The sequence below is a fragment of the Priapulus caudatus genome, unplaced genomic scaffold (assembly GCF_000485595.1).
Source record: "Priapulus caudatus unplaced genomic scaffold, Priapulus_caudatus-5.0.1 Scaffold75, whole genome shotgun sequence".
In the NCBI taxonomy this organism is placed as follows: domain Eukaryota; kingdom Metazoa; phylum Priapulida; class Priapulimorpha; order Priapulimorphida; family Priapulidae; genus Priapulus; species Priapulus caudatus.
Window position 1 is genome coordinate 373,266 of NW_014577136.1, and position 19,177 is coordinate 392,442.

The window sequence follows — 19,177 nt, forward strand, 5'->3', positions numbered from 1 at the left end:
CCGAACACGTGTACAACTATGGGAAAGCCATCCCTTTCAAGAAACTCAGCTTCAAACATCTTTCAATAATTATATACACAATTTTAAATCAGATTCAAACATGAATATAAACAAATATAATTTAATAAAAAAATACAAACTATAAGGTTGAGATATAATGTGTGGTATCACGAGGAAAGATTAATAAGAAGATCCAATAGGTAATAAATACAAATTAACACAGATAAACAAAATCATCAATTAACCTTCCAATTAATTAGCACTAACCCTTTCTCCACAAAATAATATGCCTGCATACTGACAAATTCCCATTCCACATCACCTCTGTAAACATTCTCCCACCTATTTCTAGCCAAGGATACAACCTTCTACATTCTTCCACAACCCACACACGAACCCAATTGACTACACTCCTGCCAACTTCGAATTTACCGAACACATGCATACAATCCTAACCCTCCACAAACGATCGTTCAAATCTTGCTGTCAGTCCAACCGCCTACACCACATCTGAACATTCTCTAACGTTCCGATCTAACCACTTTAACCTCATACCACAATCCAACGACAATACCCAGCCATCTCACGACAGTTTGAGACAATATAACCTTTATTACTCTTTACACACCCTTTACACTCCACCCGAGACAATCGCGAAATGCTATACTGCTGCGTGTTTCAGCCAACCTTATCCCTAGGGTTCACAAACGCACCAAATGTATAGCTTCCAAGTTACAGAATATAACATACAGCTCTTTCAAAACATATAATAAACGTTTTACATGAAAGAAGCTCAATTAACCAATACAATGTATGCAACTTTCAATCTATTCAAGACCTTTATGAAAATAGCCTTACTTGGCCTTTACAATATAGACTGATTTGACCCGCTCCCCCCCCACAAAAACCTCGATTCCAATCGAGTAACTAAGCGAGAGTCGGGCGTGGCGCGTGCCCGAATCTAAGTTACAATGTCGGCGCCATCATCTGTTGTTTCCGTTCCGTGTGCAAACCTTATTCAGCAAACTTCGAATCACATTCAGCAGACTTGCCAATCTATTACACTGCTTTACGAAACGACTCAAGTTCAAATCAATTCATTTAAAAGTTGAACCCGGTGTCGCGCTACACTATCTTGCCGAGCTGCGAAATATCCCTGACGACCTAGCCCCGCCCTCCCCGACCCCGACCGAATGACAGCTTCGTCTTTGTGTTACGGATAGCCGATTGTGCCACACTAATCTGCACACTAATCTGCACACTAATAAGGAGGAGGCGGCGAGAACGGGAGAAGAAGGGGGGGAGGCAGGAGGGAGGTAGACGGCTGGTGGAGCGAGGAGCGCAGGCGGGCAGAAGACTGGTGGGAAGAAGGGAGGTGAGAGGGGGAGTCAAGGGAGACAGCTGGTGGAGGCAGAGAGGGGGAGAAGGAGAAGCTGGTGGCGAGGAAGGAGAGGGGCGAGAAGGAGAGAGGTGGTGTGAGAAGGAGGAGGGGGCAGGCAAAGCTGGTGCGGAGCAAGAGTGAGGGAGAAGGGCAGAAAGCTGGGTGAGACAGAATAGAGGGGGAGAACGCTGGTGAGAGGAGGGGGAGAAGGGGAGCAAGCTCCGGGGCAGCGAGAAGGAGGAGGGGAGAAGCTGGTGGGAGAAGGAGGGGCGGAGAATGGCGAGAAGGAGAGAACGGGTGAGCAAGCTGTGAGCAAGGGGAGGGGGAGAAGCGGACAGAAGGAGGAGGTGAGAAGGCTGCGTGGAGGAAGGAGGCGGGGAGAAGGTGGAAGCTGCGCAGGGAGAAGGCAGAGTGCAGTGCAGAGAAGGAGGAGGGGAGAGAAGAAGAGAACGCGTAGGTGCGAGAAGAGGAGGGTAGAGAAGAGAGAAAGGTGGATGGAGAAGGAGGAGGGAGAAAGCTGGTTGCAGAGAGAGCGAGGAGGGGGAGAAGGAGAACATCCGGTCGTCGGTCTCGAATTATGGCTTAAGCACAGCGAAGAGAACGGAGGAGAAGACACGACATAATTCGCTTGAGGGGGCCTGGAGAGCTAGGCCGATGGATAAGAAAGGAGAGAAAGTGATGTATTGTGGGTAGGAGGGAGTGCGGTAGCCTGGAGCAGGATAACCGGAGCAAGAGCCAGAAGCCTGTGGTTGAGGAGGAGCCAGACAACCCCGTCTGCGGGACTTGGTGGGGTGCCAAGACGCACGACGGGCAAGTTAAAATCAGGCACTTACGCGCGGCAGAACGACGCAACGGCATTGCTTAACGCCCGCTGACTCATGGGCCTTCACCCAACGCAGCCCCAGCAAGAGCGCCTTGGCGTCGAGGTAGCTATGCAAGTGGGACCCCCCCCGGATGCGCGCCCGCATTAGGCTCGAAGCAGAGCGCGGAGACTCTGCAGAGCAGCCCGCCATAACACCGCCAGAACTGCTCGGCGATCTAGACTGGAAAGCAGCCGACCGCGTCGCGCGCAGCAGCACAGACACAGAGACATGGCCCCACCCCACAGGCGCCCCCGAACGCACCCAGGCTCACAGCTGGTGGCCCTTTGATGTCAGCGAGCGGATGTAAAAATGTGAGAAGCATGCACTCGCGATCGGGAACAGCGAGCCCAGCTCGACAGGCGGCCCCCGGAGAAGGGGAGAATACCCAGCTACACCTGCCCCGCCCAGCTGCGCCCGCGCGCCGTGGAGAGAAGGCGACGGATGCGCACGCAGGACCAGCTCCGCCCGTGGCCACGCACGAGAACGATCCTACGTGCACCGCTCAAATGCTTCAGAGCAGGCAAAATGGGGAGGACGCTGACTAAAGAAGCAACGTGAATCTATGCTGTGGCGAGAAACTTCTGCTGATTTATGGGAATTTTTTCGTAAGTATTATCGCCTATGGAAAATGATTTCCAGGCGTGAACCCTGCAGTAGTGCCTCGCTAATACTCGGACTGCGCTCGCAGCAAATCATGACATGATGATTCAGCTTATAGTCAGCAGCGGCAGCAGCGGCCACTCTCGATGATTTCCATCAGCATTTTGACATGTTACGCACACTCGTATGACTGATGCTGCAGCAGCAGCAGTTGTAGGAGCGGCAGCAGCAGCAGCAGCAGTTGTAGGAGCGGCAGCAGTAGCCGCAGCAGCAGCAGCAGCAGTTGTGGAATCAGCAGCAGCAGCAGTTGTAGGAGCAGCAGCCACAGCAGCAGCAGCAGCAGCAACACGCCCACGTGACCACCGCTGCCAACAACAACAACAACAACAACAACAACAACAACAACAACAACAACAACAGCAGCAGCAGCAGCAGCAGCAGCAGCAACAGTAGTAGTAGCAGCAGCAGCATCCGCCTGCCAGCCACCCTTATTGCCTGCCTACGAGCATCCGTACATGCCTGCCTGCCTGCCTACTAGCGTACATGCCTGCTGTAAAACGCAGGCAGCTACACAAGGGAATACCGCTGGACGCCATGCTAACCATAATCGATACAGGCAGACAGAAGCATGTGCCGGAAACCCATAGACCTGTGCACGCATCGTGTGTGCGTGCGTGCGTGCGTGCGTGCGTACGTGCGTGTGTGTGTGTGCGCGCGTGTGCATGTGTGTGCGTGTGTGTGTGTGTGTGCGTGCGTGTACGCGCGTGTGTGCGTGCGTGCGTGTGCATTGTCACTCAGGCCCTAGCTATCACGTTGTGCTACGTTGAAGTGTAAGCTGTTCACACTCGTTGTACGGTGAGCACCTGTGATTCTCACCAGAGACAATTATTTCCATAGCTCCGCAAAACGGTAGCGCTGATGCTGATGGTTATCACGAATAAAACGCCCTGATACCCTCGCCTCACCCATGCAAGATTACCAAGCAATGATGTAGCGTACGTATTATCAGGAGGTAGATAATGACGAATACTCCTGGTATTATCCCCTGCTTTTGTCGCTCCGGTCTGGAATTCTCTTTCTCCCTCTCGAGTTACTAAAAACATTTTGCACTGCAATGCGCAGCGTTGATCTGTCAATATATGATCGACGTAACTCTTCTCTTTTTCGCTACAGTCCTTTTGTATAGTGCCCAAACTATATACGTTATGAGATTAAGAGATTACAGCATAGATGCAACCCACCTGAATCGTAACACAATGCGATCTCATGACGACAACGATATCTCGACGAATCTCGAATTATTATTCTTAATCTACTAAAATATAATAGCTAGAATAAAAGGGTAGAAACTGCTAGTAGATCAGATGCTAATGTAAGTTTATTTTGGTTTATTATTTAATACACCAAATTAGCATACATCAATTTGGCCAATCTGAGTGCGACGACTGAATTCTTTGTAAGTAATAGCTAAGAATGTACAAAGCCTTTTATGAGACATGTCTTCGCGAGATTAGAAACTGCACGAAAACGAGGTTGGCGTATGAGGAAATGTCTAAAGAATTTTTTATGTTCATGGTCACAGGCTCACAGCTCTTATATATTAGACACTCTTATCCTTTTATTGTATGTGTTAAACTCTGTTGTGACTATATAATTATAAGGAGCTGCAATGCAAATTGCTGCTAAAACAAATTACTACCGAATTTCCTGTTGTATAATGAAACTATGGCTGATAGGGTCTATGTCCCCCAGGGTACTATCGGAGGGTACCCTGGGTACGGTTCGATGTATCGGAAAGTACCTCGGGGTACTATACGATATGTCGCTGCGTACCCTGCATTGTCCCACCGTACCCTGGGTACCTGTAGTTGTAAAACTAAAATATAAAAGCTAGCTCTTCATTTAAAAAAAGGAAAAAGAAAAATATAGTCAAACATAGCATACATTTTTATAGGCTTGCGATGTTTTGAGGTTTCTTCTATGTGATGTGGTAACTTGACAGAGTGTACGTATTAACTAAAAGTGTGTGTTGTGCTGCTTTTGAGACTCAACTGACAACTTTAAGTGCATGATAAAAAAAAGTATAAATTTGGCATAGCTTAACCTGGTATTAACAAAGTTTTGGCTTTTCTCCGCTAGATGGCTACATTAGCGGGAATTCTGCTTTTGTACTTTTCTGACATCACCCCACTGCTTAAATTATCGCCCGTATTTAAAAGGCCTATTTATCGTCATTATATCTACAAATGATATACAGGTCGTAAAAAGATGACTGTCATGTTAAAACGAGATATGGCTTCCTTCACGAGCAATGCCTGCATCTAGAATCGTATCTGGGTCTATATCATATATTATTATATACTATATAATATATATTAATATCAATAGTGGATAATAGGAAATTCCCTATTATCTACTCCTGATTATAACTATATATATATTATATAACATTATAATATATATATTATATAATATAAAATATATATATATATATATAATATTATATATATATATAATAAGAGGGGAGAGACCGGTTCTATGATTATTTTATTATGCACCCAGTTGTCAGTTGAGCTACAAAAGCAGCTAAATACATACTTTTAGTGATTCCTTTACTTTCATTCATATTTTGGAAATTCGAATTTGTCTGTATTTATACATTCGATATAATATATCATTTCGAAATATTTATTTTATTAAAATATTGATTACATCTGTAGATTATAATCATTACGAAAATTGTGATTGTATATGTATGTGATTGTTTAATTATACACCAAGGGCCGGTTTGTCTGCTAGGGTGTAACCATGACAACCATCGTACTTTTTTTTACTAATTTGTAATTTCTAATTACTTTGCATGTACACATTCAAGAAAATGTAACATTTAGAAAATATAAAAACTGTATTGCTCTGTCACGTTCGTGTACATGAGAAACATCAATACAATAAATTTTGTAGATTCACGTTCATCGGTTTTGACCTCACTACTCCAGTATTTTCACCTGGCATGTTGTATGTTGACCTGTCACGAATCGGGTGCATGCAAGGAGAGAGTAAAAATACACACACCGACTTACACCAAGAGAAATGTGGTTTATAAAAGAAGTGCTGTAATATCATAATAAAATGATAAAAATGATGAACTTCATGAATTTCCATACATTTGAAATCCTAATTTCATTTGTGCATAACACCAACTCTCAGACTATAATGATCGATACTATTCAGGCCGTCCATGAGACGGGTATATTGCTAGTATATATATTATATTATATTATATATATATATGGTTTGCCTATATTATGAAACTGCCTACCCAGCATATCGACAAAGTGCCTTGATCGATTTGCAGAGAATTACGCTTGGACGTCGACATATCATTCCTGGACACGTACTAGGTGGACCGCGTCCTCAGTAGAAAAGCAGCCATTAGGAATTACCTGACCACTCTAGTAGCCTAGTAACGCACTGCATCAAACACTGAAGCCTACGAGATGCAGCTGCCTGATATTAGCTGATGAAATATTGACACAGTCTATATGCTGTGCTATGTGCACGTTGATGATGTCGGACAATAACGTCGTATAGCTTGTACAGGTACGCTCGCATGAATAATGTGTGTAAAGAGCATGCGACAAAGACATGAAGCGCAGCCGTTCGTAAAGGTACACAGTACTACACACTACCCACATGTATAATGTCTATTATATATATATATATATATATATCAAGTATATATACATATATATATTATATATACACACATACATACATCAATGCCGGCACACAACCATCAAACATTTATGCACACTATTATGCTTTCTGGAATCATCCAATAATGTGCCAAAATTGCGGCAATTTAACACGTTTTCACACGTTCATAAAAGTACCATGGCATCACTGTAGCGCCTTTACGTGTAAACCTGCCTTTCTGCTGAATGACCAAGGAGGACATATTCCACGTAGATTCCCGCTATAGCGCCGATAATTTTTACTTTCATATTATAGTCATCTTATTCAACTTTAAAAATTATGTTTAATTTCCATTGAACTGCATGGCTAGCAATCATCGTATACCGAGAATTTTAAGGAAAATACTATTGAGCAGGAAAAAAATTATTTTTCGGGGGCTACTTTTCAAGCTCGCGTGCATGAATATAGCACTCTAAAATTTGGTTTGCAATTGAACTCTATGCAAATTTACGGGGGCTCTTTTTGGCATTTCGGGGGCTAAATCGCCCCGAGCCCCCGTGTATTTTTTTCACTGCAGTATTGAGCCTATTAGTACTTTAAACACGTTGAGAACACGAAACAGAAACGATAAAAACCATCAGAGGCAATTATCTCTGATCAATTAAAATTCAGCATTGATCAGTAATGTTGCAAAATATCGTGAAACGAGATACCATCACTACACGCACGTGGGCCACGGGGACTGGTGCATGCAGTCACGCATACAATATGCCACTTGTAGTCGAACTTTAATTTACTTGGTAAAGTTGGGAGGATTTTCCGTGAAAACAGCGTTGATTTTGCTGACGCGTGCTTTCCACTCAGGTTGTTGAGCCCGCGGCAGAACATCGTTACACGTACTGCCCACACACACACACACACACACACACACACAACGGGCAGGGTTCGTATACCTAATGCCGCATTACAAACTCGTAGTGCGTAACGCTCGATCCTTGGTTAAATATATAATATATAGCACTCGGAGTCGGATAACCAACTCAAAAGGCAAAATACTCAGTGATCTCAATAAATTGGAATATCACTAATTAACCCATATATTCATAATTATGGCTTGTTATGTATATATATTGTCTACAGGCTTGGCGTAGAGTATAATTTCAAATGCCAAGTTCAACGATGTGTACGATTTATTCCAAGTGTCAACGGCTACTCGCAGATTTACAATATTGTATCCATATTACGTGCAGTATAACGCGTTGCAAACCTTGTCCTGGTGGAGCAAAATGTGCCCTAACGTACACGTTTCTGTTAGCTCTGCGTGCAGCAATGACCACAAAATTATAATTTCCATTACCGCACACGGTGAGGACATAATACAACATTATTATCAATAATACACAAGGCCGTGCAACGCGACCAATCGATACATAATGACCAGGTGAACATAGCGAGTGTGCATGCCCAACGGGTGACACATGTCACTACGTGGCTAAGCACTATCTGACGGCTGTGCTAGTATCTATGGAACAGTCTAAAAAATTGTCAAGAGTAAGCATTTGCACGGCATTCGGTTATTTTTATGTCAAAATGAATGCTGTTCATTTTCATGTGAAATTTTGCATCGGGGGAAGCTACATTACATAATAGAAACTGCGTAAGGGCGGCAACACTGTGAACACAAGTAACGCAAAAGTACCGCTAATATCTATTATTATTTTAATGAAAATGTTTTCTGCATTATTATGGCTGTAGCAACTATGTTTATTAATACGCGAGCACTGCGTATATTAATGTTCATGCGTAGCATGACTAATCCCTATAAGCAGGAACCCACACATACTACCGCTAGTAAATGTTTCAACGCCACATCCGCTGGAACTAGGAAATACGTCGTGTGATACGTGCAGAGCAGTGACCCCCGTTTGTCAACAACAATTTTTCGAGTTTTCAATCATTCTAAAGAATCCAATAACAAAGCCAAATCACACAATTAAGTTAGTTTATATGTTCCTTCTGTATCAACGTACTCTGTGTGTCAATTTATAAGCCGTATAAACGCTCATGCACAACATACGATGTCTCTACATATATACGCCACTGGCACTGCGTAGTTACATATATATATGTACATATAATATATATAATATATATATGATATATATATATATATATATATCAGGAGCGTATAATGAAATTATACGCATTTGTATTTGTACGTAATACGTAATACGTATACGTATTCGTATACGTATACGTAAAATACGTATACGTAATACGTATGTACGTATTTGTCATTATACGCTCCTGATATATATATATGTATAGTTTGCAAGGATAAAAATTAACTTTTGAACACGGGAATCCAACGGACTCCATACCCTCAAAAAGAGGGAGTCGCGGCAAAATGAGGGAGTCCGCAGTCTGAGGTTTAAAATTTAAAAGATATTAACAATAACGCATTCATGCATGTGCTTATTTTTAACTTTTAAGATTCATGCAGTTGCACGTCTGCCAAATTTTCTTTGGGCATTCCCTGAAAAAATATGGTAATTCAGCATTTCTGTGAGGTCGTGCTTGGAACGAACTAGTTAGTATGGCAGAATTTTCAGGGAGTCACACGGACTCCTGCATATATGTCAAATCAGGGAGTCCGACAGTAAATCAGAGAGTATTTGACTCCGGATTCGCGTTAGTTTTGCACCCTGGTGTCTGGTTGAAAAGCGCTAGTTTTCCATTTGGCTGGAATGTAAACAATAACACACGCCAACGCACAACATGCCCAAGTGCACACCAACCTACGCACGCAAGCATGCACGCACACACGCACGGGGGGCACGCATTCACATACAAGCGCCATAGTATTTACAACTCCCATTCATGGGACAGCATACGGTTACACCCCAACAAAAGAATCAAATGCTCTTCCTGGCATCACGAAAACCTCTGATAGATATTTCCGTATATATACACATTGCTGACAGCGACATTCCAAAGGCCAAATCATGCAAGACGGCCGCAGGATAAATCGTGCGTTCCTGTCGTGCAGTAAAACAAGTTCTATTGGCTCTCAATGTACTTATAACAAATGAGCACTAGCCTTTATATAGTAATTAGTTCTCAATATAAATCAATAACTTAATAGAGTACATATCTACGTGCTGACATGAGGTAGCTGGTTATCTGCATTTAGTACAGACTAAAAATCTCCCATATATTTCACATCACCAACATAGCTTTTAAAAACTGTACATTCCACATTAAACGCATGACATAAATTAGTACTCACCTCATGAATATGTACAGAGATGCCATCGACCATGTATCTCAACTCTGTGTCTGTCTGGATAAAGGCTGTCACAAGAAAAAAATGTGCATTTACTTTACCAATCTTTCCAAACTATTTACTTTTACAGCTATTCACTTTAAAAAAACCATTTACAACGCATAAATTTACTTTTATATGAAACTTAACATGATTAATAAATACTAGTACACACTGCTTGATGTTACCAAGAGTACATGAATTGTAAAAGGAAATAGTTAATGTCCTCTTGATGTTACACATCAGTAGCTAGGGATTCCCCCTCAGCATACCTAGCTAGAAGGAAAGTACCTTATACTATTATTAATTTAAAAACATTATGTGATATATATAATAATATTATAATGCATAATAAATATATGGTACAGTGTAAAAAGTGGTAAGCTATTGGGTACTTTAAAGAAGGAATGAAAGAATTTGTTTACACAAATAGCAAATCTTATACTAAGCAAACTTTTAGAATGAACCGTCATTAATTCATAATAAGGTTTGGATTTACAATCAAATTTAACTGGCATAGGTGCAGATGGCTGTCTTTAAGAATAGCACAGAATGGATGAAACTTAAAAGCAACATACATACCTACAACACTCAATTCTCTGCAGTTCAATACTATATGTTAGTAGATTACATAAAAGCCATTTTAATGACACAATATTACATCCAGTGCACCTTACAAGCTCATTTGACCAACTAGTCGTCTGTACACTCTGACCCACAAATGCACTTCCATTGACTTACTCACTGTATCACCAACTCCCCATATCTGAGAAAACTTAACGTTATACAAATATAGGATAAGTCTACTGAACCTGACGCTGACACTTTTAAGGATGGTAACAGATTGTTGTCTTAACAGCTTTGTTGGATAACAGATAATAGATACACTACACACCAAAAGTTCTGTTCTCGAACTCAACTACCCAATCAACCAGCCCTACACAAATATAAAAAAATTCTATGAATACTATGATAATTTTAAAGAAAATGAAGATTTTAACACAGACTACATACACACGTATTGACAATAATTTAAATTGAAACGTCAATGGAGGTATAAGATAGACCGTGCACGTGTAGCACTATTATTTGTTAGGTTACTGCAAAATTACTTCTTCCTGTGCACCTCTCTATGTCATTAACTGATTACAGACATTTTCTTCAAAGCAGAAGTATGATTAGTAACCACAGCCTAGCAGGGGGTTGAAATTAACACAAGTCCGGTCGCCCTGCGGTGACCAGTTGTTTTTTGTGGCACGGTAATATTCAGCGTACATTACCTATACGCTGTGTATGTTAGTATAACTGGTGTACAGATATCAGTGTACCCAGTGCACAAGTATGACAGTAGTAATCTGTATACACTCAGGGTTCGAAATTAGCGGTAATCCGATATCCGTGGGATAGTAGATTCTATCCCATCATTCCAAGCGATCGTATCAACATCCGGCAGTGAGCATGCGCAGTTCGATTAATAGAATTATCCCGCTCGGCGATTAGTGAGATATTTCCGCCTGTGTGAACAACGACACAATTTCCTCGGTATTTTCTTGTGTGTGAACATGCCTATTGTTGCAAGGAGCTGATGTTGATCATAAATGTGATGTGTATACATTGCATCAAGCAAATCAGACAATGCGTCTAGACAATACGTCTGCAGTGTACTGTGGAGGCGTATGTAAAGGCCGTCGCACACCTACCCAAAAATCGGTCCGATTAAAAAATCTCTTCATCGTTTGTAAAATCGGCTCAGCGCGACACCTTCCAATAACACCCGCACACCTATGATAAAATGTGATGTCATAATAAACCTACGATAAAATGTAAATGTCATGTGACACGTCACACGGGCACGTTCAGCTATTGGCTGTTCAATATTTATCGTAGACGATTTTCCTGAGTTCACACGCACACCACAAAATCTTGTCGGGTTACACAAAATCGCTTCAAAATAATCGGTTCAAAATCAAACATGTTTGATTTGGAACGATCACCCGATAAAAATAATCGTAAGTAAAATCATCTACAAATGAACGCGCATACCTACCTGATATCGGCTGATTTTTATCGGGCCGATCAAATCGCGTGAAAAATCGGCTGGTGTGCGACCCCCTTAAAATGAACGCGATGAGAATTTTGAAGGCAAACAATTGTTGAAATTACTACCCAAAAAATGGGATACCAGATCTTTGGGGGGATATCAGATTTCAATACCTGGTATCCCGAATGGATACCATAATACAAATCTAATTTCGACCCCTGTACACCCAGCGTGTGTATTCTATGTGTTTTTTTATTTTTATTATTCCTATTAATTATTAATTATTAATCGCTTGCATCAAGGCTGCGAATTCAACGCATCCGCGCGCGCGATTGCAAGGCTGCGCATTTTAAGGCGTGATTGAAGGTCCTTAATAATTGAAATGATCCAACGCTGCGCAGCTAGATTCGTCTGCAACGATTATGGCAGAACCAAAAGCATAACTGCAATGTTACAATCACTTAATTGGCCGAATCTTCAACTACGCCGTAAAGAGAAGCAACTCAACCGTCTCAACAAAATTCTCTTTGGAAGTACCGTGATCCCCAAAGTCCAGTACATCAGGATGGGTCCATCGCGCACAAGAAGCAAAAACGACAACAAACTCGTAGTCATTAGAACCGCAACAGAGGAATTCAAGAACTCATTCTTTCCACGGACCATCGTGGACCGGAATGCCTGCACACAGACCGTAATCGACGCCATCTGTGTCGTTGTAGCAGCCGGGAGCGCCTAATTTCACCATTTCACCACGGTTGACGCAGTAGCCAGTACACAATCAAGATCAAGAAGATCTAGACAACCACAAAAACACTTAACCTTAAATTGCGATCACTTAAGAAAGTGAGTCTAAATAACCCATAGCTATAACGCATGTAATTCTTGATAAATCGCACGTAAACGTGCGCGTAACATAGTGTCATTGTCATTAGTATCATAAGTCATAGGCCTTGGTGCTCAAATTTGGCTCGGGCCTGGTCTGACGTTTTTGATGGGAATTGGCACGACCCGAAAAACCGTCCGTGTGAACGCTCGGCTTATGTCACTAACACCAACAGTGACACTGTAACACTAACAGTAACACTAACAGTAACACTAACAGTAACAGTAACAGGCATTCAGTTGCCGCATTGCAGTTCGACAATGCATTACCAGATTTAACACCGAATCGCTCTGCTTATTATCAATCAACACAAATTACCTTGACTATGTGCTTCTACTCCTTTTAGTGATGTGGTAATTAAATTGATAACACAACATGTGAACACTACATTTAAGAAATCCAAATACATTTTCGGCTGTTGGTGGCCTTCTGCGCCCGCCATGATTAGATTTCTTCGCATTTTCGCGTACCGGAACTGGCGTCACGAAACCGGAAGCAAGTGATAACACGTAGGCTCTGACGTAGGCAAAATGCGTAGCAAACTGCACGACAGATGGCGCTCTCGCTCATGGGCTCAATCTACTAGTAGCCTGAGTCAGGGTGTACGAAGGTGCACTGCATGCAGTTTGGATGCATATAGCATTCACAAACAAAGAAAGGATAGAGAAGGATATATTAACAGGCAATCAAGTAATCAAAAAAATGCACCAAATATTCATACCTAGGGGATTTAATTAATGATATAAGAGGTTATAAGGACATGATAAGAGCCCGAACTGAAAAATGTCGCTTCATGATGAGGGAAATATTATTATGGCCGTGGCTACGCGACCGGTTCCGGACGAGGAGCCGCTAGGCTACGCGTCCTGATATCTATCTCACACAGTGATCTTGCGACACGTACAGGCATGATTGCGCAACGGTACGCTCTGCTGCCGAGTGTGTGTGTGCGTGAGAGTGGGAGAAAGAGAGAGAGAGAGAAAGGTGGAATGTGTATGTGTGTGGTGATGCGTGAGAGCGAGAGAGAGCGCGCTAGAGGTGTGTATGTATGTATGTGTGTGTGTGTGTGTGTGTGTTGTGTGTGTGTTGTTGTGTGTGTAGTGTGGTGAAGCAGAGAGAGAGAGAGAGAGCTAGAGGTGTGTGTGCGGAGACTAGAGCTGTGCGGCGCGACGCGCCGCCGCGTTGTGTGTGTGGTGTGTTGTGTGTGTGGCGGTCCCAGTCTGTACCAATCCGATCGTCTCTTACCAACGACCGTGTGGTGTTGGTGTGTGGTGTGATATGTATGTGTGTGGTGTGTGTGTGTGTGTGTGTGAGTGTGTGTGTGTGTTGTGTGTGTGTGTTGTGTTTGTGTGTGTGTGTGTGTGTCGTGTGAAACGAGAGTGAGAGCAGAGAGAGAGAGAGAGAGAGAGAGAGAGAGCCGCGAAGAGAAGACGGATGAAAGGATAGACGGCAGCAGTGCATATATTGTATATTTTCGGCAATCAGCAGAGCGTCCCGTTGCACAATCATGCGTGTACGCGAATCGCGCGATTACTGTGTGAGTGGATGTCCGGATGCGTAGCCTGGAGGCTAGGCGACCGATTCCGGACGCGTGTATAGCCATTGCGAAATAATTATCATTAGCAGAAGAACAAAATTATGGAAATCATACAATAGAAGCAAGACTGAAATTATACGAATGCACAGTTTTACCTTCCTTCTTAAATAGCAGTGAAACATGGACTAACTTAACTAAAGAAAAGGAAAAAATGTTGAAGGATTTCCAATATGAGTGCCTGCGCAAAATAATAAAAGCACATGGTAAAACACCATTGGAAGCACTAAGGAAAGAGTTAGAAATTTTACCGATAATAGATAAAATAGGATACAAAAAACTCATGCTACTACAATACATAGATAAGTTAGAAAACAATAAATTGGTGAAGAGAATATTTATACAGCAGATCCAAGAGAGAGGAAAAAATTGGGCAAATGAAATTTTAATAATCCTAAATGAATACGAACTGGAAATATCATTTACAGCCATAGGATTAAAACCAAAAAGAACCTGGAAAAAAAACAAGTCAAAGATGCCATCTTAAAAAGAGTACTAATAAGAGACAAATTAAAAACTAGAGATAAAACAAAAATAAAGATGATAAACATTGAAACATACGGATTGAAGGAATATATGAAAGAATTATCATTTACCGACTCGTGTTTGATTGATGATTGCATGATTGAGCTCAAAGTTTACTTTAGAAATAACTTCAGTGACGACAGGTGTAATCGATGTAATAAGAATATGAAAAAGGACTTGGAACATTTATATAAATGTGATAACTATAATAGATATAAGGATGGTGAACAAATAGACGGCTGGAGAGGGGACAACCACGGGTTATTGAAACCAGAGTTAGATTATGTGCGGAAAATTCTGGTGATTCGAAACACTAATATTTAGAGAATTTGTGGCGACACTAATCTCCTTTTTCTCTAGATAATCCCCGCACTTTGAAGAATCGAGTGCCTTGTGAAATACAAGAGAGGGTGCCAAGATACAAGATAGCATACCTCATAACATAACGTCATAAAAATTAGTCTTCAAAGTCCAAGGAACTGTTTAGAAGACGGAGAGAGACAAAGTTGATTAATAGACAAATCAACACTGCGGATCGCAGTAGAAAAGCTTCAATTTTGCAATTAACCAAAAAGGAAGGAATAGAATTTCAATATGGAAAGATAGAAACGTAGAATCCTTTGAAGATGGCATATATACCATAGATATCATATATTACATTATGCAGTGACGTATATCCAGCATAGGGCGGAGCCGGCGTCCGCTCCCCCCCCCCGTTTGCAAGTCTAGAAAAAATAAATAAAACCTATAGTAATTAACCTACTTACTACTTACTACTTACTATAGTAACCTAACCTCAGGTGTGTACGCTCTCTGAAAAATAATGAAAGGTGTTTTAAATCTAAATTGTAGGGTTGAGTCTTGGGTTGAGATAGTGTCATCAAACATCAAAATGTGGCCCACATTATGCCTCAGATAATAATAATAATAATATTATTATTTTTTATTAATAAGATGGTACATTTGTAACAGGTAGAATATGAGCTAGCAAGCTTCTTATCGTCTGTTAAAATCCGGGCCTTAGTATTACTGGAGACGGCTTCGCCATTTCGCGTGGAGCCACGGGAGATTCACAGTCTCCAATGTTGAGAGCCATGCAGGTTTTTACACCTTGAGAAAATTCATTGCACCGGCCGGGTTTGAACTCACAGCCTTCGGAGTGAGAGGTGGACAATATACTTGGCCTAACCACTGGGCCATCGAGGACTCTTTGCAGGAAAATGTCTTAAATATTTTAAAATTTTTGGGGGGAGCATGCCCCCACACCCCTTAGCGCTGGCGTGCCTACGGCAAACACATCTACGCAGCCCCCTCCCCCCTGTTTACCAATTACTGGATACGCCACTGATTATGTGTTATTTATTATATAATACATTATCTGATATGTATTACACAATACATTATGATATATTACTTATATATATTTTAATACAACGTCAACAACATTTTAACACAAACATGTTCATTCCTTGTATTTCTAGCAGATTAACAAATTAAATTACGTATGGATGATCCATACGTCTTATCTTCATTTAGCTCGAAGATGCATGGTTAGTATAGACAAAGAGCCTATATTGATCAATATAGGCTCTTTGGTATAGATAAATGTTTTTAATTAAGCGTGCATTATCTCTCCAAGTTGTACCAAATAACTATTCTATATATGTTCTTTATTATATAAATTTGTTTTTTTATCTATCTATCTATTTATTTATTTATTTATTTAAAGACGGTACATTGGCAACAGATATATCAACATGAGCTATAGCAAGCTCCTCATCCATCGTGAAATTGCATATCGAACTGCAAATGCTATCTAATTCTACAAATATATCTATGTAGTTGCTGCAAATGTATCTATATATAGTTCCCATTTTTAATTCTTTATACATTTCTTATGCACGAACTATCTATCATCCTCGTATTTATTTGACTGAAATGATCGAGGCATCTAGCTACAAACCATGGTAGTGCAGCTTATAAGCTCTTGACTCTTGAATAAAAAAATTCAAAAGAAGGCGTTTTCCAGAGACGAAATTAGTGATTCACGTTCACTCATATGCGTTCACCACTGTAAGGCGCTGCCACCTTGTGGACAAATTATATTTAAACATGGCAGCGCCCACGAAAGGTTTTGGAAACCTCATCCAAAACCAAACTGTATTTTTCATGTGTGACATTCAAGAAAGATTTCGACCGCACATAAAATACTTTGAGGACATCGTGGAAGTGTCAAAAAGAATGGTAAGGCTGTTAGTGTTAGCACAGTACTCAGGGCTCCCTCTGGATGTTTGTTGAAGTTGAGCTTGGACTTGAGCCACTAATATTATTATTAATAATAATTTCATATTATTATTAATATTAATTATTAATATTTTTAGCCACCAATGAAAAACTATAACTTTAGCCACTGTTCACAGTTTTTTTCTTCTAGGTCCAAGCAGCTAAGATATTGGATATTCCTCTAATAATTACTGAACAGGTACGTACTGATCCATTCATACCCCTAACCCTAACCCTTTATTGCTTTAATATTTATTTACGGATAATTTTATGGACTCTAGCTAGTTAATGATATCACCATCAATTGACTCAATCCTAGTTTAGAAGCCCTAAAATCATCACTTTAGCACTAAACCTGTAACCCCTTTGCCACAAACCTAATTTAAAAAAATATGGTAAGACCAGTCTAAATCCTGCCAGTAAAATTGAGTAAGGTAATTATAGTTATACAATGAGTTATTTGATTATGGAATAATTGATTCTCTCCGATGTACCCTGTATACACACTGTCCAGCTAAATTATGCTAGATAGACAAAAAGAATAAATAATTCAAACACAGCAGTCGAGAAATGATTACCCGGTATTCTATGTATTATTATTCGTGCACATATTTTTCAGTATCCAAAAGGACTTGGAAACACCGTTTCAGAATTAGATGTGACGGGAGCGGTTGGAGTGTGGCCCAAGGTCACATTCAGCATGCTTATACCTGAAGTGAAAAAAGCCCTACCCACTCTCTGTGGTGGAAAGCCCAAGAGTGTCATCCTCTTTGGACTTGAGGTCAGTTGCAGGGAAAATCAATCAAACATTATTCTGCGGGTCATTCAGTGACATACATGTACATTTGTTACAAGTTTGATGATTGCTTATGCTGATATCTTTTCAGACACACGTGTGTGTGCAACAAACAGCATTCGACTTGATTGCAGTAGGTTATGATGTCCATGTATTAGCCGATGGTAGTTCTTCAAGAAGTCAAATGGATAGAAATTTTGCTTTTGAGGTAAGGTTATAAAAGCCATTTTAATTGGGGCGTTATTACTTCCATAAAAGGTGCCCCATATGTTTACTTGGTTTTCATTAATAATGTAATGTATCAATCCACCATTCGGGAATGTTCGCCCCCCCCCTCGCTTGCTACAGTCTTCAGGGCCGTTTTCCGAAACATTGTAAAGGTAATGCTAATGTTAAGACTAATTTTGTTTCTGTCAACGATCCCATGATATATATATACGTAAATTCTTTTCCAGAGGCTGCGTCAGTGTGGCTGCTACGTATCAACCAGTGAGACGGTCCTGCTACAGTTGGTGGGTGGCAAGGACCATGCCATGTTCAAGGACATACAGGCCGTCATCAGGGAGCCAGCTCCAGTGTCAGGACTCGTCCCGTGCCCAGAGAAATCGTGATTAGAGAAAGCAGGGCTCTTTACCAGTGCTTGAAGTTTTTATAGTGGATTTTTGTGGAGGAATCTGCATATGTAATTTATTTGGATGAAAACTGATATTCAGTTCGTATCTTAGGTTCAATCGATAAATAGTTTCAAACGGATCTCTACATTTGAAGCATTCCAATTGTAAGGCTGTTAAATGTAGATTTTACAGTTGAGGAAAATTAGTGATTTAAATGTTTATTAAATATATATACGAAAGCACTGAAATGTTGTACATTTGACCTACATTTCGCAGAGTTGTATCTTCTGGTGGAATTTTCAGTTAGATATTACGAGTTTTGAATTGTGGATCGGCAGTCGTGCCAGCTGGCTTGTTATCAAGTGTCTTTCGAAATCATCCAACTCACACGTGTGCATAATGATAATGATAAGTTTGTTATAACGTATATTTTGATGAGGATGTTGTTAATTGTATCCCCCGCGACGAAGTCGGCGGGGATACTATGGTTTTATGTCTCCCCAGCCGCCGCCGCCGCTCGGTTCGCCGCAGAGAATTTCCCTTCCGCTCTATAACTTGGCCCCTAATTGACCTAGC

The 19,177-nt window shown here is 41.1% G+C and overlaps 2 protein-coding genes across 2 annotated transcripts in view; one reads left to right on the plus strand and one right to left on the minus strand.

Moving 5' to 3' along the window:
* Positions 1 to 13,269, minus strand: part of LOC106821487 (transmembrane protein 131-like) — a gene marked incomplete at its 3' end in the record, with an annotated part of 50,620 nt that extends 37,351 nt beyond the window's left edge. Inside the window, 2 exon segments of the mRNA XM_014826316.1 lie at positions 9,830 to 9,894; positions 13,108 to 13,269. Coding sequence (XP_014681802.1) covers positions 9,830 to 9,894; positions 13,108 to 13,249 — 207 coding nt within the window.
* Positions 13,270 to 17,020: 3,751 nt separating this feature from the next.
* LOC106821474 (isochorismatase domain-containing protein 1-like) lies at positions 17,021 to 19,123 on the plus strand. The gene is made up of 5 exons (XM_014826298.1): positions 17,021 to 17,152; positions 17,343 to 17,390; positions 17,811 to 17,972; positions 18,079 to 18,195; positions 18,443 to 19,123. Exons 1-5 carry the CDS (start codon positions 17,021 to 17,023, stop codon positions 18,596 to 18,598), a joined length of 615 nt encoding a protein of 204 aa, XP_014681784.1. The 3' UTR covers positions 18,599 to 19,123.
* Positions 19,124 to 19,177: the final 54 nt, after the last annotated feature.